Source organism: Bubalus bubalis, chromosome 3, assembly GCF_019923935.1.
Source record: "Bubalus bubalis isolate 160015118507 breed Murrah chromosome 3, NDDB_SH_1, whole genome shotgun sequence".
NCBI lineage: Eukaryota > Metazoa > Chordata > Mammalia > Artiodactyla > Bovidae > Bubalus > Bubalus bubalis.
The window spans coordinates 171,811,183-171,837,885 of record NC_059159.1 but is presented as its reverse complement, the minus strand read 5'-3'; the positions used below and the strand labels follow the sequence as shown (position 1 = coordinate 171,837,885).

The following is a 26,703-nucleotide window of genomic DNA, read 5'->3' as shown; positions in this document are numbered from 1 at the left end:
GCAGCATTAATGAGGATTTACTGTGGGCCGGGCACTGCGTTAAGCCCTTTCAGGGCATTACTTAATTCTCACATCAGCTCTGTGAGAGAGGGGTGGGCGGTGGGGATGTTAGCTGCCATCAACCCCATTTTAGAGATGAGAAAACGGCACTCAGTTTTCCCACAAAACCACTCAGCAGGAAGCTTGGAGCTGAGGTTCAACCCTGTCCGATCTCACTCTCCCGGGGGTATAAGGTGAGCGTGCGTGTGAGCCTGTCACCTTCACGCAGGAAGCTTGCACCTTCGACTTCTGACGGTCTCTAGAACCCCCGTCCTGCCAGGTACAGCGCCTGACCCAAAGCAGGTGCCTGGTGAGGGCGTGGGTCTTGGCTCAGTAAGGGCCTCAACAAGGGCCTCAGTTTCCCCATCTCTGAAATGGGAATGCAGCGAAGACCTCGCAGGGCAGGGCTGAGGCCGTGCACTCTCGGGCTGCAGAGGAGGTGCTGCGCTCTACATCCTCGCTGCAGCCACCCTCGCCTATCGCGGGGGTTCCAGCTCCGTCCCCACCCGAGCCCGGGAGAGGCGCTGGCGCCCCATTGTTTAAGAGAGCGGGGAAGCTCCCAAGAGCCGAGTCCCCGTCCCGGGGTCGCGCTCGCCGCCCAGTGGAGCAGACGACTTGGCCCGGCGTCTGCCTCGCCGGGCACGTCCTTTGTCTGCTCCCCGGGGCCCGGGGCCCGGGGCCCGCGCCCCGCTTCTAGGGCAGACAAAGCCGGGGCTGCCGCTAGTCTGACCGGCTGGAGCGGCGCTCGCTCCACCCACCTCCCACTTTAGTACCGCCCCCTCTCCTCAGCGCCCTCTGATTGGCTCGTGGAGCCACAAAGAGGCCGGGAAGCGGGCAGGTCACGTGAGACGGCGTGGCCTCCCATAGGCCTGGCCAAGCTGCCAATCAGGGAGGGCGGGCCGTCCGCGCTCGGCCCGGTCGCTCCCTCCGCTCCGGGGCCCGCCCGCGGGGCCGGCCGCCTGTCAGAGGGAGGTGGTGATGGTGCGCCCGGTGGCGGCGGCGGCTGCGGCGGCTTCCCTGGTCCGAGTGCAGCGAGAAGATGACTGACCGACCGGCTGACTGACTGAATGAATGAATGGCGAAGCCGAGCGCGCCATGAGGAGCCTGCCGAGCCTGGGCGGCCTCGCCCTGTTGTGCGCCGCCGCCGCCGCCGCCGCCTCAGCCACCTCGGCGGGGAATGTCACCGGTGGCGGCGGGGCCGCGGGGCAGGTGGACGCATCGCCGGGCCCCGGGCTGGGGGGCGAGCCCAGCCACCCTTTCTCTAAGGCCACGGCTCCCACAGCCCAGGCCCCGAGGACCGGATCCCCGCGCGCCACCCTCCACCGACCCCAGGCTGCGTCTTCCTCAGCCCAGCCCCCGGAGACCACCCCTCCTCCGACCACCGCCGGGCCGGCTCCGACCACCGCCGCCGGGCCCGCGCGGACCACCTCTCAGGCACCGCTCGTTCCCTCGCGAGTCACACCTCCTGCGGTGGAACGTACTCCGACTACCCCTTGGGTGACAACCAGACCCGCGCCGACCACCCTCTCGACGACCACTGGCCCGGCGCCGACCACCCCTGTAGCGACCACGGTGCGGGCGCCCACCGCTCGCCCGAACCCGACCTCGGCTGTCCCCGGCGGCGGCGGCGGCGGCGGCGGCGGCAGCAGCAGCAGCAGCGTCCCGCCCACCCCACCTGCCACCGAAGCCCCCTCTCCGCCTCCCCCAGGTGAGTCCCATCGCCTCCTCGGCCGCCGGACCCTCCCCGCGGCTGCCCGTCCTTCTAGCGTTGGGCTTCTTGGCTGGAATGGAGCATTTCTGGCCCCCGAAAGGTTCCCCAGATTTCGACTTCCAAGGGGAGGTCCAAGCTCTAGATAGCCTGCCCCACCCCCCTCCCCAGTCCCCAATCTGGAAAGCCTTTTGTCCCCCACTTGGGCTGTGCTGAGTGCGCTCCCACTTGGGAGCGACTGCTGCGTGGATAGCATCGCACCTCCTTCCAAACAGCGCTCTCTTGGCCTTTGTCAGACGCGCTGGATGGGCGCAAACTTTTGGGTTCGGTTCGCTCACCGTGCCCCTCCGCCTGGGTGATCTGGGGAAGTTTGAAAACCAGCACAGTACCTCCTGCGACCAATAGATCAGAAATTGAAGGGATTCCTCCTAAGGCTCCACTTGCCTTGTTCATGTAAATATCAGACGTGCATGTGACAGGTGGAGAAGATATTGAGAGGATTTTGTTTACAAACAGTAGTACAGACCACTTGAGGCCAAAAGCAAAAAGAAACTGTAATCCATGTTTTCCCTGCAAATGAATGGATTCAGTAGTCATTTGGGACAGGTGTATATCTAGGCTGAGCACATTTATAAATTAGGTTAAATCCCTTCCTTGCACCGTTTTTTTTTTTTTTTCTTTTTTCCTTCCTCAGTTACAAGTCAGTATGTTTGGGCAAATACACAATTTAAGCAGGGAGGCCCATTTTTTCCTCCTTAAGGGGAATGTTCAGTTTTGCTGGTGTTGATAAAAGCCAATTTCTGTCTGAGTCCTGGTAAAAAATAAAGCTCTTCTTCCTGCTGATTGAAAGTCTTCAAGCAAAGTTAGAGACAACTTCTGTTCTTTTTCCTCTTGAGATCTAAAGTGGGCCTGGAACTAAACAAATAAAACCTGCCTTGTCAAGATGTTAGACAAGAGTTTCTGAATTCCTTTGCTTTGAGTTGGGGTTTGATTTGTCCAAACCATTTTGCCTTTAGCTGGATTTATATTAATGGATCTCTGACCTAATTCTTAGGCTCAGTGATTTACTGTGGGGTCAGGTATGGACTTTGGACTATAATTGAATTTGTAGAGAGTTTTCCCACATGATTATGAGTCTTAATACAGTCCAGTCTTGGGTTGGAGCTTGGCATTGACATAAGTAGGAATGCAGATTATTCACCCATAAAAAGCCAAGTTGGTATTTCTTCCAGCTTCAAGGAGTGTGCTATCTAGCTGGATTTTGACTGTAACCTCTCTTGGCCTCCCTATGGAGAGACCGACATGATACTGAGAGACGGGAATCGTAGTGTTTGAGTGTATGGACTCGAGTCCATTCTTGGTTTGAATCCTAGCTCTGCTGCCTTTTATTAACTGTGTAATTTGGGCAGGTCAATTAACCTCTCTTCATCTGAGAAATGAAGATAATAATAGTGTTTAGCTCATAGGATTGCTGTGAATCCTATGAAATTTGCTGTGAAGTCCTGTGAAAATTAACTAAGTTAGTGCATTTATTAGCACTTAGAACAATAGTTCTGGGTGCAGAGTAAATTAGCTCAGTATGTATGTTAGCTATCAGTATGATAGTTTTTTTTTTTTATTTTAATGGGACAGAAAGCATTTGAGAAACCTGATAGAGACTTGTGATGATTTTTATTTGTTTTAGTAAAGTGTAATGGTAGTATGTGTGGTCAGTCATGTCTGACTCCTTGCGACCTTATGGGCAGTAGCTTGCCAGGCTCCTCTGTTCATGGGATTTTTTCAGGCAAGAATACTGGAGTGAATTGCCATTTCCTCCTCCAGGTAAAATGTAATAGAAAAGGATAAATTAGATTTTCCAAAGTTCGAAGCACACAGTAGTGTGTATGTAGGAAGATTCCTTCTTTTGAAAGGTTAGTATATCATAAGTCTGTGTAATTGATGTTATTTTACCTTAATAATTTTTGCATTGTTATTTTTAAATCACAAAGGTAAACTTTTTTCCTTTTATGTTGCTTTTTCTTTGTGATAAAATATACATAACATAAAATTTACCATTTTAACCATTTTTAAGTGTACAGTTTAGTGGCATTAAGCACATTCAAATTGTATAACCATCACTACCATCCATCTTCAGGACTCATTTTTTATTTTCCCCAACTGAAACTGTATCCAGTAAACAGCAACTCCTCAATGGCCAGCCATCCACCTTATTCCTAGCAACCACCATTCTACTTCCTGTCTCTGTGAATTTGCTTATTCCAGGTTCCTCATGTGGGGAACTCATAGCATTTGTCCACAAAGATAACCTTTACCTGCAAAAATTACCAAGAACCAGAAGTCCACAAGTAAAGAGTGAAAGTCCCCCCCCACCCACTCTACTACTTCCCAGCTCAGTCAGTCCTTAAATGTTACTACTATTAGCAGTTTGGTCTTTTCTCAGAGGCAAGTTGTGGCGTGCAGGATGCGTTCCCTCACCAGGGATCGAACCCGTGGCCCCTGCATTGGGAGCACAGAGTCTTAGCCACTGGACCACTAGGGAAGTCCCTAAACACAGGATTATTAAAAATAGTTTTTAAAAGCTCAAGATGAAATACTATATAAATTATATATATTAAATATATTAATTATGTATATATACTGCAAGCCATAGAGTTTTGCAACTTGCTATATCCACTTAACTGTGTATCATGGTCTTTTTTTTTCATGTCAGTACCTAAAGAGTACCTTATTCTTTTCAGCAGTTGTATTTTTCATCATAAGAATATATCATAATCTATTTAACCAATCTCTTGTTTATGGATACTTAGATTGCTTCTTGGCTTCACTTTAAAAAGCACAGAGAAGAATGTGTTCTTGTTTAATCCATCATATTATATTATTAGTCCATCATATTATATTCTCTAGTACCTTGTCTGGAGTTTTGTAGACTCCAAATCGATTGTAAGTAAAGCAAAGATGGATTGAGTAATATTTGCCATTGGAACTGTTCGAGGCCTTTAGTAACTTCCATGGACTACCATATACCTATGTCTATGATGGTCTTCGGGCAACAGAAATTTTAAGATGCTCAATTTTGGTAGCTCTGCTGTGTTTTAGATTTTCTGCAGCATGTAGTTTTCTGTGAATTCACTATGGACTGCCTCTGTCTAGTTCTCAGCAGCTGAACTGCCTTTGTGGGCTTACTGCTTTACTGGGCAATTTTAGCTTTACAATAATGTGATTGAGTATGGTCTTTCTATCTGAACATGGGTTCTAGTCTACTTTAAACAGTAAATACATCTGCTTGACAGAGGAAAGAGATTTGAAAGACCTGGTACTAACTGAATTTGAAAGACCTAGTTAGGTTGGCAAAATTGGATTCTCTGGCTTTTGGGAAGATGAGTACAGGGTGTTTTATTTTAATGTTTGTATAAAACTGAACACCATTGATAATATATTATGTGTCTAGATGGATCTTCCGGCTGCTCTTTGAATTAATAAGAATTTCTTCCATGCAGATCTAGTTGAGAGCTCTTGCCTACCCCTCAGTAAGGGCCCTCTTTTGTTTACAGGGACACTGATCTGCAAACTGAAACTAATTGCCCAGCAAGCAAGCATTTTCCTCCCACGGTCTTGGCAAAACATTTGACTGATTGGTTGGCTGGGTAGGACATTTTACGAAGGGTGAAGGGGAGGCTGTGATACTAGAGTATAACAGTTATCGATAGTAAGAGACTGAAGTGATGATAAATGTTTGATTTTTAAAATTATGGACCTTCAGGGCTAGATAGGACTTTAGAAGCCAGTATCTCCTAACGTGGCTCTTCATTGCAAGAAATGCTTCCATGGACTTAGCCGAAATATTTCTCTCTGTGGTTAACACCAGCCGGTTCTGACTCTGCCCTTCGGGGCCACGCAGAACAAGTCAGCTCTCTCTGTACCCTGACAGTTCAGGGATCTGTGGGCAGTGATCGTGTTCCCTCGGAGTCTGGACTAAATAACTTCAGCTCCCTCAACTGTTCTTTATGTGAAATGGTTTCAGATTCCCTTAGACTCTGCTGGTTGCCCCTCTTAGGGAATTTTTCAGTTTTTCTGTGTCTCTCCCGGAGTGTGGAGCACAGAACTGAACACATCGCCCCGATGTGCTCTGGCCTGCTCGTGGTAGAGAGGGCAATTGCCTCGTTCTTTCTGGATGCTGTACTCCTGTGGATGCACTTAGCTCCCGATCACAGGAGCTTTTCTGGCAGCCGCGCTACGTTGTTGACTCATTGAGTCCATTAAGATTCTTAAGTCTTTTTTTTTTTTTAAACACATACTAGATGAGTCTTTCTTCATTCTGGACTTAGAAACTCTTTGTTATCCTCTAAAGTGTAAACTGAGACAGTTGCCAAGCATGTAAGATGTACTGTGTTAGGTTTAAGCCATCACTTTGGGCCTGCGGTCTGTCAGCGTACCCCACCTAGTCTCTTCACGCTCACCTGCAGGGTGTTCCTGTGCACAGAGTCCAAGGACACGTTGAGGCAGGCCTTCTTACCTCACAGGAGAGAGTACATTTAGGGATGATAAAACAGTTTGGAAGGGGAGAGATCGTGGTTTAGATTAGTTCTTGAGGGTCTCTTCCAGCTCTACAGTTCGGTGATGAGTTGGTACCCATGATTCAGGGCACATGACTGCCCCCCAAGGAGCCTTAATCATTTATTTGTGATCTAAGTTAAGAGACGAGGCTTTTTTTTTTTTCCCAAGCAAACCTTAGAGTTTGAAAGCTCTGACTACTGTGGCGTGTAAATAAAATATTATGAATGGATTTTATTTGAAAGGAACATTCTGGAAATCAGGGCCCTCCTGTCTGTACTGGGAAATGTTTTCTTCATCCTAAAATTCTGTACAGCTAAGTTCAGGGTGTTAATTTGCTTATGGTTATTCAAGAAGATACCATTCATTTTAAGGACACAGAAATTGTTCAGATGTCAAAGATAATGTCTGTTCATAAACTTTTATTGAAAATCTGTGGGGCTGGGTGTGTTTCAGAATTTAGAATTTTTCTGATTTTTAGGAAGTTAATAAGTACACCCCAGTGAAGTCTAGGACAGCATCCTGTGTAATCAAACACGTGAAGGTATTTGTAGCAAAAATGTGTGTATATTCACACTGAATGGGTTTTTAAAAAGGCTATACATAACCTTGTGTTGGTTCAGGTCAGGTTTTGCTGCCAAATGAATAACAGAAAAGCTTTCGGTTTTTTGGATCTTCTGGTATTTACATCAGCTCTGAGTGACTGTGGACCACTGAAATAGTGCTTACACTCACATGTAGTACTCCCTGTGCTGCAGATACTGTTTTAAGAGCCTTGCATATATTACTCTACTCAATCCTCACAACAGTTAGGTGTAATCGAGTTAGGTGTTATTATTATCTTCATTTTATAGATAAGGAAACTGAGGCTCAGAGAAGCCCAGCTGTGAGGGAGCCTGCATTCAAACCCAGCCTTTCTGGTTCCGGAATCCATACTATTGGCATTTAAAGAAAGAGTTACATAGAAGATGAGAGAAGGAAACTATTTTGCTAAAAATATTTGTCCTTGAATACCAGTCTGAAAGATTTTCTTCATTCTCTTATGTGCTATTTATTCACCTCAAATCTTCTGTTTTACAATGTTTTACAATTAGAGCTCCAGTTCTTCCTTTGATTAGGTTCTAATATGGTCTGTGATAGAGAGGATTGTCTGTAGTCTTTAGGGCTAGGCCCAGGAACTTCTGAAGTTTACTGTCTTATTCCTGACCCAAATGCCTAGATTTCTGCAGAAATTCCTTAGTGTGATTAGTTTCTGGAACAGCATAGTTAAACTCCAGAGCATTAGTTTCAAATCTACTGAATTCTGTCTCCAGGAAGCCTTCTGGCTAGTTGAAATTTACACACTGAAATAATCTGATTATGTCTTTTTATCTTGTTTTTTTTTTTAAAGACTCATAAAATTAAAGTGAGCATTACTTTTCATCTCAGAATTTCTAAACATGTATATATTAACTTCCAGACATCTTGGCACCCTTATAAACAGAATGGAAGAAAAACATCATGGTACTGTTTTTACTGATGGGTAAATTATGGGTAGAGCGATTCCTGCTCTAGGGCACTTAATAGATCAGAGGAGAATAGAAGTGTAAGATCTTGTTTGGGAGAAAGACTGTTAGATGATAGTTTTAGTTAAAAATAGCTTCAATTCATGCTTTTTGCCTTGATCTTTATTTTTGTGTGTTTTCTTTAGATATAATATAAATATCCTTAATAATAATGTTGAGATTATGTTTCAGGTATCTCTTCTGTAGTCACTTAGCCTTTTTCTTAAGTATGTGTTTTGGTTTATCTGCTTTTCACTAGAAACAACTACCCTAACTGCATTAGTAACTTTGAGGGGAGATTTTTTTTTTTTAATTGTCATGAAAAAGATAAAAATTATGTCTGGATACATATGTGTTTGAATCACAGTAAAGGTTTACTCAAATCTTTTTACCTGTATCTATTCAAGTACATGTGATAAATGTGTGTCAAAATAATCCCTCTAGTAATGCCACTGTTCCACAATAAATATTATTGTCAGAAAAATCTTTTCCTGTTACTTTTTCTTCACTAAGATAAAATCTTTCCTCTATACTCCTTGCTCATTTTTTTTTTTTTCACTTGAAACTCCTCTGTACGTCCCACTTTCTCTTCTCGCTTCTTCTTAGACCCATCCATTCTTTCATGTTCTTTAAGGAACCAAATTATCGTCTCTACTTAACAGATTCCCGCTTTGTCCTCCTTCAGTGCCTCCTCAAAGCCTAATTCTTCTAAGAAGTGTTTGCCGGGGAACAAAAGGTCCTTGAAGATGTCCTGGTAACAGGGTGCACAAGGCTGAACACTTTGCACTCAGAACAAAACCTGTCTTTCTCTGTGACTTTGACTTTTTTCCTATGGATCTGCTTTTAAAGTCTGTTTAACTTAGATTATTAAGCCCACTTGTAAGAAAATGTCCTAGTTCATACAATATTCAGGATATGGTATTAATTCTTTCTTTTTTAAAAAAATGAAGGAAGAGATTTTATTTTTGTTCTGTATCTTCTTTATTGCCCAGCTTTCCCCCCGCTTCTCCTGAGGAATAATACAGAAAAAACAATTATCATAGCAGACGTTATCTGCCTCCAAAAAAAAAGCAAAACCAAAATTCCAGTACTTTAAATAAGTAGCAGATTTCTTTTTTTGTTTATGAGTAATATGAGTTGTTTTTGTTAGGTAGATGGATTTGGGCTAAATAGCAATGTAAATGGTTTAATTTGGTTGAGAAACAAATGTTTGATTTTTTTGAATGACAGAATTAATTAATCAGCTTCTCTCTCATCTAATTTATACATTGGATTTGTTTTTTCAGTAGAGATTTTTGAAATAGGAATTTTCCTACTCTAAAATTCTATAATAGATCAGATCAGTCGCTCAGTCGTGTCCGACTCTTTGTGACCCCATCTATAATAAATAAGTTATGGTAATCTCCAAACCATTATGCATCTATTAAAATGCTTACATTATGTTAAAAGCAGTATACATAGGAGGAGGGAAATATACCAAAATAATTAGGTGGCAGAAGCTAAGTAATGCGAGTATGGGTCGTTTTCATCTCTTTGTATTCTTCTGGATTTTCCAAGTTTTTTTTTTTTAATCAGTGTACCCAGTTTTATAGTAATAAAAATAAATGAATAAAATATAAAAAATGAGTAAAAAGTTATGATACACTTGATGAGCCTTCAGTTATATGTGATCAAGTCAAGCGATGTTACCCTGGGCCGCTTAATTATAATTTCTGTGATGGATTCATCAGCTTTGATCTACCTGAGACGTTTTCTTGGCCTCAGTGAGTTGTGGTTCTGAAGAAAGGAGACTGCTGAAGACGGTACCCAAGAAAGGAAGCTGCTCCTGACACCCGCCAAGTCAGGGTCGTGATGACACAGCCAAGGTCTGGTACCTTCAGGGAAAGTTTAACTGAAATCTTAACAAAGCCTGAAAACAGCTGATTCTTTATCCATTTCACTCTGTCTAGGGAATTTAAAGCACAAACTTAAAATTAATTAAAGCAGCTTATGGAAATAGCTTTTGTTTAAATTGTGCAGAATTTGAATTCATGACATTGTCCACAGCCTTTACCAGGAGAAGATCTTCGGTTATCTCTTCCTCTAGAGATACAGAGCTCCCAAAAGTTTGGTTTCAGTCTGTGCATATGTTTTTCAGTCAGATCAGATGGGATTGCTTTTATACTGGTAATACAACAGCTGCTCTGTATGATATCCTTGCCAGGGAGACGGCACTGAGGGAAGGGGAAATTTATTCAGTTGGAAAAAGGAATGTATCCTGCCCAGTCACAGGGCAAATGATCAGGCATAGGTATGTTTTCAGCCTGGCTGGAGAATGTTCAATAACCTTTCTTTAGTAAATTTTAGACTCTTTAGATAACTGATTTTGGAAATTTTTGTTTCAGTCTTGCATGCTTAGAAACTGACATATTACCAAGGATCTTATTAGATTTTTATTTTTAAAAATCTGTAGTTTTTATTTGATGTGTGTGAGCAAAAAGAAGAGGTTAGGAGTTAATCACAAGGAGAACAGCATGTTCTCTAGTTCCTCTAGTTCCTTTTTGGAAATGATCTTTTAAAGTGAAATTCCACATGGAAGCAACCTAGATGTCCATCAGCAGATGAATGGATAAGAAAGCTATGGTACATATACATGATGGAGTATTACTCAGCCATTAAAAAGAATACATTTGAATCAGTTCTAATGAGGTGGATGAAACTGGAGCCTATTATACAGAGTGAAGTAAGCCAGAAAGAAAAACACCCAATACAGTATACTAATGCATATATATGGAATTTAGAAAGATGGTAACGATAACCCTGTGTATGAGACAGCAAAAGAGACACTGGTGTATAGAACAGTCTTATGGACTCTGTGGGAGAGGGAGAGGGTGGGAAGATTTGGGAGAATGGCATTGAAACATGTAAAATATCATGTATGAAACGAGTTGCCAGTCCAGGTTCAATGCACCATACTGGATGCTTGGGGCTGGTGCACTGGGACGACCCAGAGGGGATGGTATGGGGAGGGAGGAGGGAGGAGGGTTCAGGATGGGGAACACATGTATACCTGTGGCGGATTCATTTTGATATTTGGCAAAACTAATACAATTTTGTAAAGTTTAAAAATAAAATTAAAAAAAAAATTAAGTGAAATTCCTTTAAACATTCTAGGGAAAGCTGTCTTCTCTGAAGGAAACTGCATGAACTGAGTAGCTTTTCCATTCTCTTCGGTCCTGTCCATTGTGTATAGAGATGAAATGGCAGTTTGGGAAGGGTTATTAAAGGTAACAATGAGGGGAAAGATGGAATGCTTCATATTCCAAGGTACTTACTCAGTTTTGCATCTGTATTGAGGATGATTAGAAGAAGGCATTGGGCATCTTTTTTTTTTTGCTGTAGATTTCTCATGTGACTTCATATTCCTTATAAGTCTACAGTGTTTTTTGAGTTATCCGTTCTATATGAACTGCTATAACAGCTTAGGCCCACCATCCCTTGATGTTGTGTGGGTTAATGAATAGTTATAAAGTGTACCAAAACCACAAAGCAAACTAGCTGTTGGGTATTATTATACTGGATTGTTGGTGTGTTGCCTGCAAACCCATCCTGTTCAACTGGTTTTACTTTTTAAGTTAGTTTGTTGCTTCAACTTGTCCACAGAGGCAGGGCTGGATGGTCCAGCTAATCAGGGGAGCAGCAGTCAGAAGAGCTCATTCGTCTTCCTTTCCACTCGCTCTGTAAGTTCCCGAGCACGTTTTCTTTTTTGTTTTTCGTAAATGGGTCTGTGCCTTAGTTTCTCTAATGGTAAAAGGAAGCCTGTTGCGTGCACAGATACAGTGCACGTCACGTGTCTGTACCATTGGCCTCTAGACCATCATCTGTAAGATGAGTATGGTAGTACCAACCTAATAGGGTTCTTGAGTGTTGACCTAGAATTCAAACCCAGCTTTGTCTGACTTAAAAGTCTGTTTTTTTTTTTTTCTTTCCCTTTTGACTAAACTGTGCTGCAGTGCCAAAGCAGATGGGAGAAGCAGAAGAGGAAATAAAGCATTCCGTGGTTGCAGAGCACATTTTGGGTTCCATTTTTGTCACCTCCCTAGCCTCCTCCCCCAGCAAGCCCATGCATTGCCCTCCTCAGCACTTGTTCTGAATTACACAGTTCGATTCAGGTTTGATTGCAGGAACTGCTGTGAAAATCAAAATTAGATCAAAGAGTGTTTCTCAGAGGTAGATACGGGTGTGGAGTGGAGGTGGCAGAGGGATGATGGTAGAAATCAGATGAAAGGAAGCGGGCAGACTCAATGTGGATGTAAAGCAGAACTGAACAGTAGCTATGAGATGGTCTACTCAGCGCCAGAAGGATTAGGACAGAGACAATGTAATGCTTATTAGCATTTGTGAAGACATACCACACACTGCAAAATGATAGTATTGATTGTTGTCAACTTGACAATGAAACCTTTCATCTTCAACTTCATATGGATTCTAGATCAAGATGCTGATGCCAAACAATGTGTTGCAGAAAGTAGCAGGTGATATTTGACGATATGAAAGTCATGGAAGAATCTCAGACTTGTGACTTCTGCAGTCAGCCGAGGATGCATTTCCCCATCCCATTTTATAAACTTCCCTCCTCACTGGAGGGCAGGTTGTCTCTCAGATGAGACAAGGAGAAGCTATTATTTCAAGTCAGAACCATCCATTTCTGAACCAGTTGCAAATATACTGATGGATGATATACAGAGTGTTAGAGGATTTGATTTGGAAGCAAATAGCTTCATAAGTGGGAAACAGAAAAACCAATATGGCACAGTAATGCATACATGTATATATATGTGGAATCTAGAAAAATGGTGCAGCTGCACCCATTTGCAGAGCAGGAATGGAGACGCGGATGTAGAGAAAGGACACATGGGCACAGCGGGGGAAGGAAAGGGTGGGCTGCACCGAGAGAGCAGCGTGACGCACATACAGCGCGTGTGTAAAAGAGCCAGCCAGTGGGCAGCTGCTGTGTGGCGCCCGAACTCGGTCTGGCACTCTGTGACTGCCTAGTGCAGTGGGGCGGGGAGGTGGGGGGCGGCTCAGGAGGGTGGGGACATGTGTGTGCGTAAAGCTGATTCATGTTGTCGTATGCCAGAGACCGACACCACACTGTAAAGCAGTTATCTGCCAATTAAAAAAATATGTATCTCCCCCCCCCAAAAAAAGAAATAGCTTCAGTTTGTATGGCATTACTCAACAGTAATTATGTATATTATTACCTCCTGGAGTGCTCAAGTGTTACACTGTGGTCAAGTCGAACTATGTAACTATACTTGTGGCGAGTATGTAGACGGTGCAAAACCTGGTCATGTCAGTCTTCTGGTTAGTAATTTAAGATGACATGTCTGCTGCTGCTGCTGCTAAGTCGCTTCAGTCGTGTCCGACTCTGTGCGACCCCATAGACGGCAGCCCACCAGGCTCCCCCGTCCCTGGGATTCTCCAGGCAAGAACACTGGAGTGGGTTGCCATTGCCTTCTCCAATGCGTGAAAGTGAAAAGTGAAAGTGAAGTCGCTCAGTTGTGTCCAACTCCCAGCGACCCCATGGACTGCGGTCTACCAGGCTCCTCCGTCCATGGGATTTTCCAGGCAAGAGTACTGGAGTGGGGTGCCATCGCCTTCTCTGAGATGACATGTATACTTCAGTATAATTCTCCTCTGTATTCACCATGAGTGACCATTAATGTTTAGGTTTCCTAATACGTCTTAAAACTTCTCTATAGTCTGTGTCTGTCCTCATTTCTTACCACCCTTCACCTTGTGCTTTAAACTCCAACAGATTCGAGTTGCTTCTGTTTCCCCCCAAATGCCATGCTTATTGTTGTCATCATTATTACTAATAAGACACTCATCTTTGGAGGTTTTCCTCTGTGTCAGATGCTAAAGAGCTTTAAAGGAATTATAATGACCTTGTCTAATCATCTCCATTTTACTAAGCAAGAGTGGTGGCTTTGAGAGTTGAAATCCATTGAACAAGGCCTCACAGCTAGTAAATGTAGAACCTTGGTTTAAATTTAGATCTGTGTAGCCTCAAAGCCTCCTCTCTTAATCGCTAAGCTAACTGGCCTCTTGTTACTTTGCTTCTGCTGTTCCCTCAGCCTGGAATGGCCCTTCTCTTCAGTTTTAATACAGGCCTTAAAACAGAAGCAAATGCTCATTGATTTAATCAGAAACGGACTTTACTAAACGATTAGTAAAGAGTTCACAGAATCTCCAGGGGAACGAAATTCAGGACATGGAGCTAGAGATAATACCTAGGGAAAACAATAATCTGTCATTGAGAACATTTGTGGTGGAATAGCAAGCCTTAAAAATTGGAAATTGGAGAATTCCCCCAAATAGGAAGGAATTAGTAGCAATTATACTATGATACGGGCTTCCCTGGTAGCTCAGAGGTTAAAGCGTCTGCCTGCAATGCGGGAGACCTGGGTTCGATCCCTGGGTTGGGAAGATCCCCTGGAGAAGGAAATGGCAACCCACTCCAGTATTCTTGCCTGGAGAATCCCATGGACGGAGGAGCCTGGCGGGCTACAGTCCATGGGGTCGCAAAGAGTCAGACACGACTGAGCGACTTCACTACGACTTCACTATATACTATGATACTAGGCTGCCCCCCCACCCCCAAAAAAAGACAGAGGTCCGCCACATCCCTTTTTTCACCTAATAAACTTACTTGTCCTTGAGAAACATGCAACCTCCTATACTGTTTTACCTTATATATTCTAGTATTACTGTACATATTTTTTTTGATTACTTGCTTTTTAAGGATTCTTAGTTTAAGTATTACTTGTTCATGTAATTGATTCCTCTATACCTTATTCTTTAGTGGCTATGTCTTAGTGATGTTTGTACTCTTTAAGATATCCCTGAGATAGTGTTCAGCATTCAGTACATAGTAAGTACTCAATAAATAGTTGAGCTGAATTAAGGCATAAATCCTCCTTGCCCACCACCGCTAGAATGTAAGTTCCAGAAGGGCAGGGATTTTTGTCTTTGTCTCTCTGTCTCTCTTTTTTTAAACCACTGTCTCCCCAGCACCTAGATTCATTCCTAACATATGTTGAGACCTCAGAAAATACTTAAAGAATAAATGAATATTCCTAAATAAAAATTCTTTATTTCTGGAAATGACACTGTCATAAAACCCTTGGATGTGACCACTGGGAAGACCATAGCCTTGACTGTACATACCTTTAGCAGCAGAGTAACGTCTCTGCTTTTCAGCACGCTGTCTGGGTTTGTCACAGCTTTCCTGCCCAGAAGCACTCGTCTTCTGGTTTCATGGCTGCAGTCACCGTGCACAGTGACCTTAGAGCCCAAGAAGGGGAGATCTGTCACTACTTCTGCCATTTCTTTTTTATTTTTTTTTTTTTGCCGTGAAGTAATGGGGTCAACCTTCTAAATATTTGCTGTTCATTTCATTTTTATATTTTGAATACCTATTTACTTATTGGAATACTACTTATAATCATTTTAACTCTACTGCTGATCCTTTCAATTCCAATTTAGTAGTAATACCCCATTTTACAAAGAGCCTGAGTGTGAGATGAGGTTAAGTTGTTTGCTCAATAGTCACGTAGCTCGGAAGTACTAGTGAGCTGGAATTCAAACCCAGATCCCTCTTTTTTTGGAAGTGCTTTCTGTCATGGCAGAACAATGTGCTAAAAGCAGGGTGTGCTCTATTCTACCCTCCCAACCCGTGCTAGTTTTTGTTTGTTTGGCCACAGCGTTGCAGGCAGGATCTTAGTCCCCCCTCCTGCAGTGGAAGCACAGCGTCCTAACCCATGGACCCCCAGGGAACTTCCCATAATGCCTGTTAGTTTTAACACATCTTTTTGCCCCCGCCATCGTCACTCTTTCCTGATTTATAGTCATTGTTTTTCCTTGCATACCATAGACCTGTTTCCCATCCTCTTTGGCGTTCCTCTTGATTCTTTTTTGTAGTAGGAAATATGTATTTTATTTGAGAGATCAAAGCACATCCTCACATATTACTATGCCTGTTTATTTTCATTTCACTTTCATTTTTTTGTTAGCTTTATTGATCTGTACAGTGGATCATTTCCAGAAAAGAAGACGCAGATACCTGTTATGAGTCAGATGAGTAATATTATGTACATTAATCAGGATGGCATGTAAGGACAGATAGCATACACCCAACCAAGGGCCATTCCAGCTGGTAGGACAGGTGAAACGCAAGATTGTCAGAAACAGATACAGTAACAAATAACGATACCGAGTTACTATAAAAGCTTTTCTGTGCCTTTATCATTGTTTCACTTGTGAATTGAACTTCTATTGAGAAATTAGAAATGGATGCCAGACATTTGTAGCCAAAAAAAAGTTTTATTTAAAATTAGTTTCGGAAAATTCTTTTTCTTAGCATATGATCTTTCTTGTTAACAATAGTCCTTTTTTAAACAATTGATGAGAAAGTAAACATTTCTCTTTGCTATATTTCTTTCGGTTGATAATAGATCACTCATTTAGAAATAAACAACTTAAAGCCAGTGATTGTCTTCAGGGAGTAAAGCACAGGCGCCACAAGCTGCTGCTCTGCGCTTCCTTACTCTTAATCAGTCTGAAGTGGTACCTTCCTCTTTCTTTTCTTTGCTTCCTTTCTCTTTCCTCTCTCCCTTCTCTGTCTCTCTCTCTTTCTACTGTTAATCAGACAAGATTTCAGATCCTTTTTCACGTGTTTTTTTCCCTAGGTGGGGGTTCTCATTATGTTAAAACTGGTCTTTCAACTATGTTTCATTAGATGGTTCAGCTTAAGACTTTACATTCACTTCTATTTAAGTAATAGAGAAAAGGGTATGCTTTGTCAATAAGTTTACACTGGGCTTTCTGTGTCAACAAAATTAAGTTTTTTTTATTCATTTATCAGATCATTGTTGGTTACCTGCTGTGTACCTAGTGCTGGGCTGGAGACATGCTCGAGAGACAAGTGAGACGTGTTTGTTTTCTGTCCTGATCCAGAAAATCAGACTACAGGTGGATAAGTTCCACCACAGTGGTACGCACATGCATCAGGAGCAAAGAGGGGACTCCTCACTCAGACTTGAAGCGGGAGGCGTGAAAGACAGTGTCCTTTCTGAAGGAACTCTTCTCTGAGCGGAGTCTTGAGAACAGATAGGAATTAGCCAAGTGGAGGAGGGAGAAAGTGTGGCAGTAAGAAAGCACACGCTAGGCCTGTTGAGGGACGTGGAGTGCTGGGCGGCTCGTAGGAGAGGGGAGCGTGTGTGCGGCTGGAACAGGGCTGGTGGAGTCTGAGGCTGGAACAGCCGGTGCTTGCCAAATCAGGCAGTACTTCGTATGTCGTGCTCAGAAACCGATTCTGAAAGCAATGAGGAACTGTAAGCCCTGAAGGGACATGGTGGGGTTTGAGTTTTACGTCAGTCTGGAAACTGCAGGATACTCCTAAAAGTGATCCCCAGCAAAGATAATTAGAGGCCACTGACTGCCTCTCTAAATCTTTCCCAGCATTAATTTTGGATTAAAGGGTTTAAATGCTAAGATAATGTAATAATAGGAGGGGGACGTGAATTGGCTTCCTATCCTCTCTTATTAAGCAAACATTTGAAACCTGTTTTGCTTGTTGGTATAACACACGGACTTGGACGACTGAAATTAGAGGCCCGACAAATGAGCCAGCAATGGTGCTCGGCCTCGTAACGCATCTGGTGTTAGACTGAGCGAACCCAAGTGTTTCCTCTTAACGCATCTGGTGTTAGACTGGACAAACCCAAGTGTTTCCTCTTAACGCATCTGGTGTTAGACTGGACAAACCCAAGTGTTTCCTGTGCGCCAGGCGCTGCGGGGCTGAGCACAGAAAGGTGGGCGACTTAGGTGTTTCCAGTCTGCTGGAGGGACGGACTTGTACACACGTGCTTTATTTAGCAGGCTTAGGTGTTAGATTCCTTTACTTAAATTTTCATTTTCTATCCTTATCTCAAACCTTAAAAGTGTGCATGAGGAAATCAAGGATAAGAGAGAGATCCGCCCCCCAGATTTATTAAGATATAATTAGTGTGTAACATCATATAAGTTTAAGGTACAGAATGTGATGGTTTGATGCACATTTATATTGTAAAACATTTATCACAATAAGGTGAGTTAACATATTTCATACCATTTTGTTGTTGTTATGATGGGAATATTAAAGTTCTACTAAGAGAGGTATTTGTGTAATAATGAATGATAAATAGCTACAATTCAGCATCCGTTTACCTAGCTCCAGAGTTTTCCCTTTTTCCCCCCATCATGTATTTAGCTTCCTCTGACAAGGTGTGCATGCCTGCTGAGTCACTCGGTCATGTCAGATTCTTTGTGACCCCATAGACTTCAGCCAGTCAGGCTCCTCTGAGCGTGGGATTCTCCAGGCGAGAATACTGGAGTGGGTTGCTATTTCCTTCTCCAGGGAATCTTCCCGATACAGGGATCGAACCTGAGTCTCTGGCATCTCTTGCACTGCGGATTCTTGACCACTGAGCCATGTGGGAAGCCCTCTGTGACAAAGCAATGCATATATATTTTCAAGCCTGAAAGTAGTTTTCTTCCCATATTCTCTTAATTCTTTCCAACACTACCCAAACTAGGTGAGCCTCAAAGGATCCAGCCATTAGGGGTTAAAAATGCAGGCTCTAAAGTCATATTGTCTGGATTCAAATCCTGCTTCTATCACTTACCCTCAGTCTGTCAGCCTGCTTCATAGAATTGTGAGTTCTGTTACGAGGTAATGTTAAAACAGTGGAAGCATAAGGAAAGAATTCCCTACGTGTTAGTTGTTAAAATTGTTTTATAGCAACTCATATTTTTCCAAACATTCGGGAAATTTTGTTAAACTGTGTTTGAATCAATCTACCTTACTCAAATTAATCTTGGTGAAGAGCTTTTGCCTAGCATGCATGTTTGAAATCTGACCTCTTGAACAATAAGGGGTCAGTGAGTGACCTTGGTATCACAAGCATCTATGAAAATATGCCTGTGAAAGTAGCATAAAGACACTTTAAACTTTTTTTATTATGTAATATTTTGAAAATAAAAGATGACAGACCAGTGTAATGACCTCTTTCACACCTATGTCCCACACCGGGAGAACCATCCAGGCCAATCCTGCCTCATCCATACCCCCACCCATTTACCCCTCTCCTATTTGATTTTGAAACAAATCCTAAACATCACATCATTTTGTCTATGAATATTTCAGACAGTATTTCTAAAATGTAAAACTTCTCCTATTTTTCTTAAGTATCTAAGTGAGAATATGAACAATTTTTTAATATCATCAAAATGCTTTCTTTGTGACTGGGGAGAGGAATCCTTCCTTTTTTCTGGCCATAGCGCGTGGCTTGTGGGATCTTAGTTGGCCCTGCGGTGAAAGCACCAGTCCTAACCACTGGACTGCCAGGGAATTCCCCTTTCCCTTTTTAGAGCTAAAGCTAGAGACATGATTGATCAGTCTGGGGGAGTAGTAATGAACACTGGTTATTTTTTGTTGTCATTTCTGACATTGCTAAACACCTCATGTAGCCCAACTGTTAGCTGAAAACTAACAGTGTAAGGACTCCCTTGATTGGGTGGAATAAGGTACAGAAATTTTACTTTGGGTCGTGCTGGGTCTGTGTTGGGCACCCGGGCTTTCTCTAGCTGCGATGGGCGAGGATGCCGCTTCACTGCGGAGCATGCGCTTCTCACTGCGGCGGCTTCTCGCTGCGGAGCAGAGGCTGTAGGCGCGGGTCAGTAATGGTGGCATGCGGCTTAGCTGCTCCGAGGCCTGTGGTGTCTTCCCAGACCAGGGGCGGAACCTGTGTACCCTGCACTGGCAGGAGGATTCTCATCCACTGTACCACCTGGGAAGTTCATAAGTATTTGCTGAGTTCAAGAAACTTTCCTATTTATATTCCTTTTAAAATGTCTGTGGCCCACATTATTTTTGTAACAAAGATATTCTTCCTTTTGATCACCTAATTTCTTTTATCGCCTTAGAATTTTAAAGTACTTTCCCCCTCCTATCTCCTAGCCTAACTTTTAGCTGGTTGGAGTGACTTTAGGGCTAATACAGGGGAAGTTTTGGTCTCCAGCAGAGGGTCAGTTGCAACTATGAAAACAACTCGAGCAAATGGTCTATTGATAGAAGAACATTTCATTATAAAAAGTTCTTTTCAAATTCTAGGATATGGGTTGCTTGGTCACTGAAGAGTCTGTTTTCCATTCACTAGCACCCTGGGTGTCTCAGTAGACCTGGTTAGGAATGTACTGCTCATTTTGAATGAGGAAAAAGGATAGAGAAGCTGCCCAAATGCTGCATCACTCAAGTCAAACATATACATTCTGCTACATAGGTGATACAAAACCTTAGGCTTTTAGAATTTACTCAAACATACAGTAACTTCCATTTTGAGTGGTGCCAATTTTGATTACAAAATGCCCCAGTGTACCAACCTCTAAATTCCCATTCTTTAATTTTTAAGCCCTTGGACCTCATAATTTCCCCAAAATTATACGTACTGCCAACTCAACAATTAGCAGAAGTGGTCGTGCTGATGAAACAGGTCTTTGATATTGGTTCAGTTATAGATCTGGAATGTTTATTCCCCTGGGCTTTCCAACTGAGGGATTCCCAGCATGAACTCCTACTTTGGAAAATATCTGAGTGGGCAGCCTTGTTTGCCACATTGCCCTCATTGTCTCTTTGTTTATTCAGCTGAAAAGCTGCGCTTGTCTCTTATACAGTCAGGCATGAATCTCTAGGTCTCAGAAGCTGTTAAAATGGGTGGAAAGATGGGGAAGGGAAAGGATGCAAATTGTTATCGGATACTGACAGGGTGTGCCGTGAACATGCTCGCTTAGGGAAGAGCATTATGACTTTAAGGTTATTACCAAGCACAACTCTGATCACATTTTTATAGCCCTGTTCTATTAGGGTCTAGGATTCAATGCAGTTTTCCTACCTTCTGGGTAAGGGACATTGATAATTCATTGGCACATGTGATTTTTTTTTTTTTTTGCTGCAATAGAGAAATAGGTTTTGAGAACATGAACATACCATCTGGCCCAAGCAGTGATAAATTTTCTCTGATTATAATAGCGTGCACATGCTCTTGCCATTGACTTTTCTGGCTATCTGTCAACTGGATTATTTTATTTTAGCAGGTTACTAAAAGGTCTCTTTGCCTTCATTCTTTCCCAATGCATTTTCTACATACAGTCAGAGTTATAGTTCTAAACTGAAGGTATGATCATGACATGCTTTTTTGTATAAAACTTTCCATGGCTACCCAGTTCCCTCAAGAAAGCCCTGAACCTATCACTATACCTGCTTTCTATTCTGGGTCAGAGCTAAAATGAACTTTTCTTGGTTCTCTGCCCTGTTTTACCCCCGGTCACTACACATGCTACCCATTGCCATTCGGGATAGTCTTCCTTTCTTAGCATGGCCACACCTTCTCATTCCTCGTGTCCCAGTCTAGATTTCTTCCTCTGGGAAGTCTTACATAGGCGTCTTTCCCTGTGAAAACACATACCATGCTTTCGCATCCGCTGTGGCGTGGCTCCACCTCAGCACTTTTCATACTGTATCACTGCTTTTTTTTTGTCTCTGCTGTAAGACCGTAAGCTGCATAAAAGCAGGAACCGTGTCTTTTTTCCACATCGTTGTGTCTTTAGCATCTAGAAATTACATTACTCATTTCTGATTCAAAACTACTTTGTTGATAATTGAATTAATAAATTATGTGCTTTGCCAAGGGTCGTTTCTCTAACAACATCAGAGTCTGTTTTCATGTTCTTGATATTTTTCTTTTCATCTTCTAGTCATATACATTCATTCGCTTACTCACTCATTTAATTATTCAACAGAATATTGCTTTGAACCTTTTCAGCCTCCATTCCTTGCCCGGAGCATGTGGAAACAACAGGCAGAAGGCAGACTGCTGCACATACATGCGCTCCTGTTGGCCAGACTGTGGAAACGGGGCTCTTCAGCACCCACATGCACAGCCCTTCCTCACCTCCTGCACAGCTGCTGCATTTTTCTTTCCTGCACTGCTTTTCCTTCTTACTATTTAGCTACCTTCTAATATACTAGATATTTAAGCTGCTTATTGTATGTCTCCCTCTGCTAAGAGGTGAGGGCCACACGGGCATGAATTTTGGTTTGTTTTATTGACTGCTGCATCCCCAGCCTTTAATGCTATGTCTGGCACAGAGTAAGTCAATGTCTATTAATATTTGCTGGATGAAGTAACAAATTCAAGCCCTTAGGTGTGCTTCTCATTCTTTTTCACTCTTTCGGTGCGCCTGACTCAGTCCTGCTTCCAGTACTGAGCTGTTTGCTTTCTTTTACTTTTAGGACTTTGCATTTAGTCCTTCTCTTGAGGCCATAGTCTTAGCCGCCCCAGGCAAAGATTCTGTTTATCCATTTATTGCCTTGGGTGACCATGACTTAACTTCAATCTGACGTCCGCATCTCCTAACCTGGTGTCTGAAGCCCGGAGAGCCATGGATGTGTGTGTTGGGGAGGGGTGAGTATGCACTCAGAGATGGATCAGATGTGAAACCTGTTTTTCTAGAACCCAAATAGGACAGGTAGATTAGTAACTATAGTACAAGGTCAAGTAAGATAGTGTTAATAATGAGGAATATTAATCATTGGGGAGTATGTCTTGTAAAAAATTATGAAATACATCAAGCTTCCCAAAAAGTGTAGAAAGTAAGATAGTGAACATCCCCTCTGTACCTAGCTTTCGGCTTTGTAATATCTGAACTGTCTCCCACATTTGCTTCAATTTTTTTGTTTTGTTTTGAAATAAAATACTAGATATGACTAAAGTCTCCAGTGTTCCTCTTTTATCCAGTTTTCTTCTTCCCTCAAGTGTAACCGCTGTTCTGAATTTGGTTCTGTGTGTGCACATGCGTGCATGCACACGTGCACACACACACAGTATAGTGTGTGGTTTTATGTTTTAAACTGCATGATGACGTCGTCCCATGCTCTTTCCACTCAGCATTTTTTTTGAGATTTATCTCGCTGGCTCATGTAACTCCAGTTGTCTAAGTTGTTGTGTGGTTTCCTACTGTATGAATACACCACGGTGTGTTGATTTTCTTATTGATCAGATCAGATCAGTCACTCAGTCGTGTCCAACTCTTTGCGACCCCATGAATCGCAGCACACCAGGCCTCCCTGTCCATCACCAACTCCCGGAGTTCACTCAGACTCACGTCCATCGAGTCAGTGATGCCATCCAGCCATCTCATCCTCTGGCGTCCCCTTCTCCTCCTGCCCCCAATCCCTCCCAGCATCAGAGTCTTTTCCAATGAGTCAACTCTTCACATGAGGTGGCCAAAGTACTGGAGTTTCAGCTTTAGCATCATTCCTTCCAAAGAAATCCCAGGGCTGATCTCCTTCAGAATGGACTGGTTGGATCTCCTTGCAGTCCAAGGGACTCTCGAGAGTCTTCTCCAACCCCACAGTTAAAAAGCATCAATTCTTCGGCACTCAGCCTTCTTCACAGTCCAACTCTCACATCCATACATGACCACAGGAAAAACCATAGCCTTGACTAGCCGGACCTTTGTTGGCAAAGTAATGTCTCTGCTATTGAATATGCTCTCTAGGTTGGTCATAACTTTCCTTCCAAGGAGTAAGCGTCTTTTAATTTCATGGCTGCGGTCACCATCTGCAGTGATTTTGGAGCCCCCAAAAATAAAGTCTGACACTGTTTCCACTGTTTCCCCCTCTATTTCCCATGAAGTGATGGGACTGGATGCCATGATCTTTGTTTTCTGAATGTTGAGCTTTAAGCCAACTTTTTCACTCTCCACTTTCACTTTCATCAAGAGGCTCTTCAGTTCCTCTTCACTTTCTGCCATAAGGGTGGTGTCATCTGCATATCTGAGGTTATTGATAATTTCTCCCGGCAATCTTGATTCCAGCTTGTTTTTCTTCCAGTCCAGCGTTTCTCATGATGTACTCTGCATATAAGTTAAATAAGCAGGGTGACAATATACAGCCTTGACATACTCCTTTTCCTATTTGGAACCAGTCTGTTGTTCCATGTCCAGTTCTAACTGTTGCTTCCTGACCTGCATACAGATTTCTCAAGAGGCAGGTCAGGTGGTCTGGTATTCCCATCTCTTCCAGAATTTTCCACAGTTTATTGTGATCCACACAGTCAAAGGCTTTGGCATAGTCAATAAAACAGAAATAGATGTTTTTCTGGAACTCTCTTGCTTTTTCCATGATCCAGCGGATGTAAGCTGTTTCAAGTAATGCGTTTCTTTACTGTTTCAAATAAAGCTACAGTGAATTTTGCCCATGTCTCTTCACAAAGAGGAGACTTTCTCTGGGACAATGCATTGCAGTTGGTGTGCATGGAAATCACCTGGGAGTCTTGTTACATCGTAGGTTCTGGCTCAGTTGGTGTGAAGTGGGCCTGAGCACCTGCCTTTCTCACAGGTTCCCAGGTGATGCAGACCCGTGGACCACACTTTGAGTTGCAAGGCGGCGGTAGGTGGCTGTGCAGCGTTGTCTTTCTAGATGTTGCCGTACGGTTCTCTGACGACGTACAAGCTTATGTTCCCCTCAGGAGTGTATGAGAGATTTGGTTGTTCCAGGAGTAGCCCCTTATTCATAGTATTGAAATGTAATCTGTAGCCATTCTTTGCTTAAAATTAGAAAGATTTTTGGGTGAGAAAACATGAATAAAACAATAATTTCAGTGGATAGTTAGCTTAACTACAATATTTCTTAGGAATTGACCTAAATTAGATATATGGATCCTAATTAAATAATTTTTAAAAAAATCCACTTGTCTCTTTTCAGATTGTCACTCCATTTACCATTGTCAGCCCGGACAGGGCTCTGGCTATTAGATGAACTATCCCAGATGCTCAGAGGGAAGGGGAACTGTGTGGCAGGCTCTGTGCTGCACTTTCACTTAATCCCCACTTTTGTACACGCTCCCAGCTAAGTATTACAGTGAATGTTGCATCGCATCTGTTTGGCTTCAAGGTTTATATGCGAATTTAGTTTACTCCTCTTAGCTTCAGTTATCTGTAAAAAGGGAAGTAGACCACATAATTAGATCCTTAAGTCCCAGCACTTAATGTTTCCCAGCTTCTCTGATAAATTAAGAAGTTCACACACATACATATGATGATAGCTTCCACCCACCTATATTTTTAATTATTAAAAAACACACTTAAAACTCACCACTTTAGCCATTTTTAGTGTACAGTTAAGCATTAAGTGTATTTACACTGTTGTGAAACAGAGCTTCAGAACTTATCATCTGCAGATTTGAAACTCTCTCCTCATTAAATAGAACTCTTCCTTCCCTCCTCCTCTCCCTGAACCCCTGGTAACTGTCACTGGACTCTGTTTCTCTGAACTTGGCTACATTTAATACTTCTTATAAATGGAATCATGCAGTAGTCATCTTTTTGTGACTGATTTCATTTAATATAATGATTTCATTCCATCCATTTACAGCATGTGACAGGATTTCCTTGCTTTTCAAGACCAAATACTATTTTGTGGTATGTGTATTCCACACTTTGTTTATTCACACCTGTAGCTGGACATTTGGGTTGCTTCCACATCTTGGCTATTATGAATAATGCTGATAGTGAACAGGGGTGTGGCAATATCTTTTCAAGACCCTTCTTTCAGTTTTTTTGGATATATATTCAGAAGTGGGATTACTGGATTATATGATAATGCTACTTTTAATGTTTTGAGGAATGTCTATATTGTTTTCCATAGCAGTTGCACCAGGTTACAATTCTGCCAACAGTGTGGTGACATCTTCTAATGGCACAGAAAGTAGCGAATGGGATGTGTGAAATCAGAAGTGAAGTAGGGAGAATAGGCAAGTCCACCGGTGTGAAGGTAAATTTCACTTTGCTAGTATCTGTTTCCCTTAGATATTTTAGCTAACATCGCTGGCTTCTCTGAGACTATTACTTTAGGAGTGGAGGAGGAAGCCAAATTATTTCTTCGTTGATTTCTTATTGACCAAGGGTCCCTGAGAGTTTCTGAGACAGTTAATTTCCAGCAGTGCTTTAGCAATGATCAAAGGAAGCTAGAAGGTTGTGTTTTGTATTGTTTGCAAAGTTGAACAAGGTCCTTGACATCACGGTGCTCCCAAATTCTCATTTAAGAAAAAAGAAAAAGGAGCCTTCCAGTCCATGTTTTATTGATAGAATTGTGACTGCTGACCATTTCAGTTTTCTTTTGAGGATTCTGTGAGTGTTTATATGTGTGTTTTCAAGAGGAGAGATAATTGGATTCCACTTACTGTGTGTATAGGAAGAGCTGGAGTGAGCAGTGGTATTGCAACAGGAATTTCTTCTCTCTTGTGCCCTTATTTTTGAATCTGAAGTGTTACCCAAATGCTTAGTCATGATGATAAGGCAAAGAACTTCACAGCTTGCAGTGTGAAACAATGTTTATACTGTATAAGTGTTTGATAATAGTGAAGTGTGGCAGGAGAGTGGGAAGAATTTGTCAACATGTTTTGAGGAGTAAGAGGATTAGATAGGGAACACAGAGTAAGATAGCCTACATCTACTTTCAAAAGAAAAAAGTTCTTTCAAATGTCTTTTGAAATAACTCAAGGCTCAGCTATTTTCACTTGGCTCTTAACTCCAAACCATTTAAACTTTTAGCCCTGCAGACAGCTGCAGACAGGTATATTTTCCGCCTTGCCATGTTTGTTGATGAAAGCAAGCAGACTTAATTTCACTGTATAACATACATACAGGTATCTGTATGTTTGCAAAAGCAATTCTTACTCGTGATGCTCCCCGATTTCAGATTTTCCTGTTCGACTG

At 42.5% G+C, this 26,703-nt stretch overlaps 1 protein-coding gene across 2 annotated transcripts in view; it reads left to right on the top strand.

Moving 5' to 3' along the window:
- Positions 1-899: 899 nt before the first annotated feature.
- MEGF9 (multiple EGF like domains 9) overlaps positions 900-26,703 on the top strand; it is an 81,005-nt gene continuing 55,201 nt past the window's right edge. The window contains exon 1 of one of the 2 annotated variants that reach the window (XM_044940537.2): positions 900-1,747. In XM_044940537.2, the coding sequence (XP_044796472.2) occupies positions 1,111-1,747 (637 nt within the window). In that variant the 5' untranslated portion in view covers positions 900-1,110. The remainder of the gene's footprint in view (positions 1,748-26,703) is intronic. The other variant, XM_006054130.4, reaches the window with a different exon arrangement.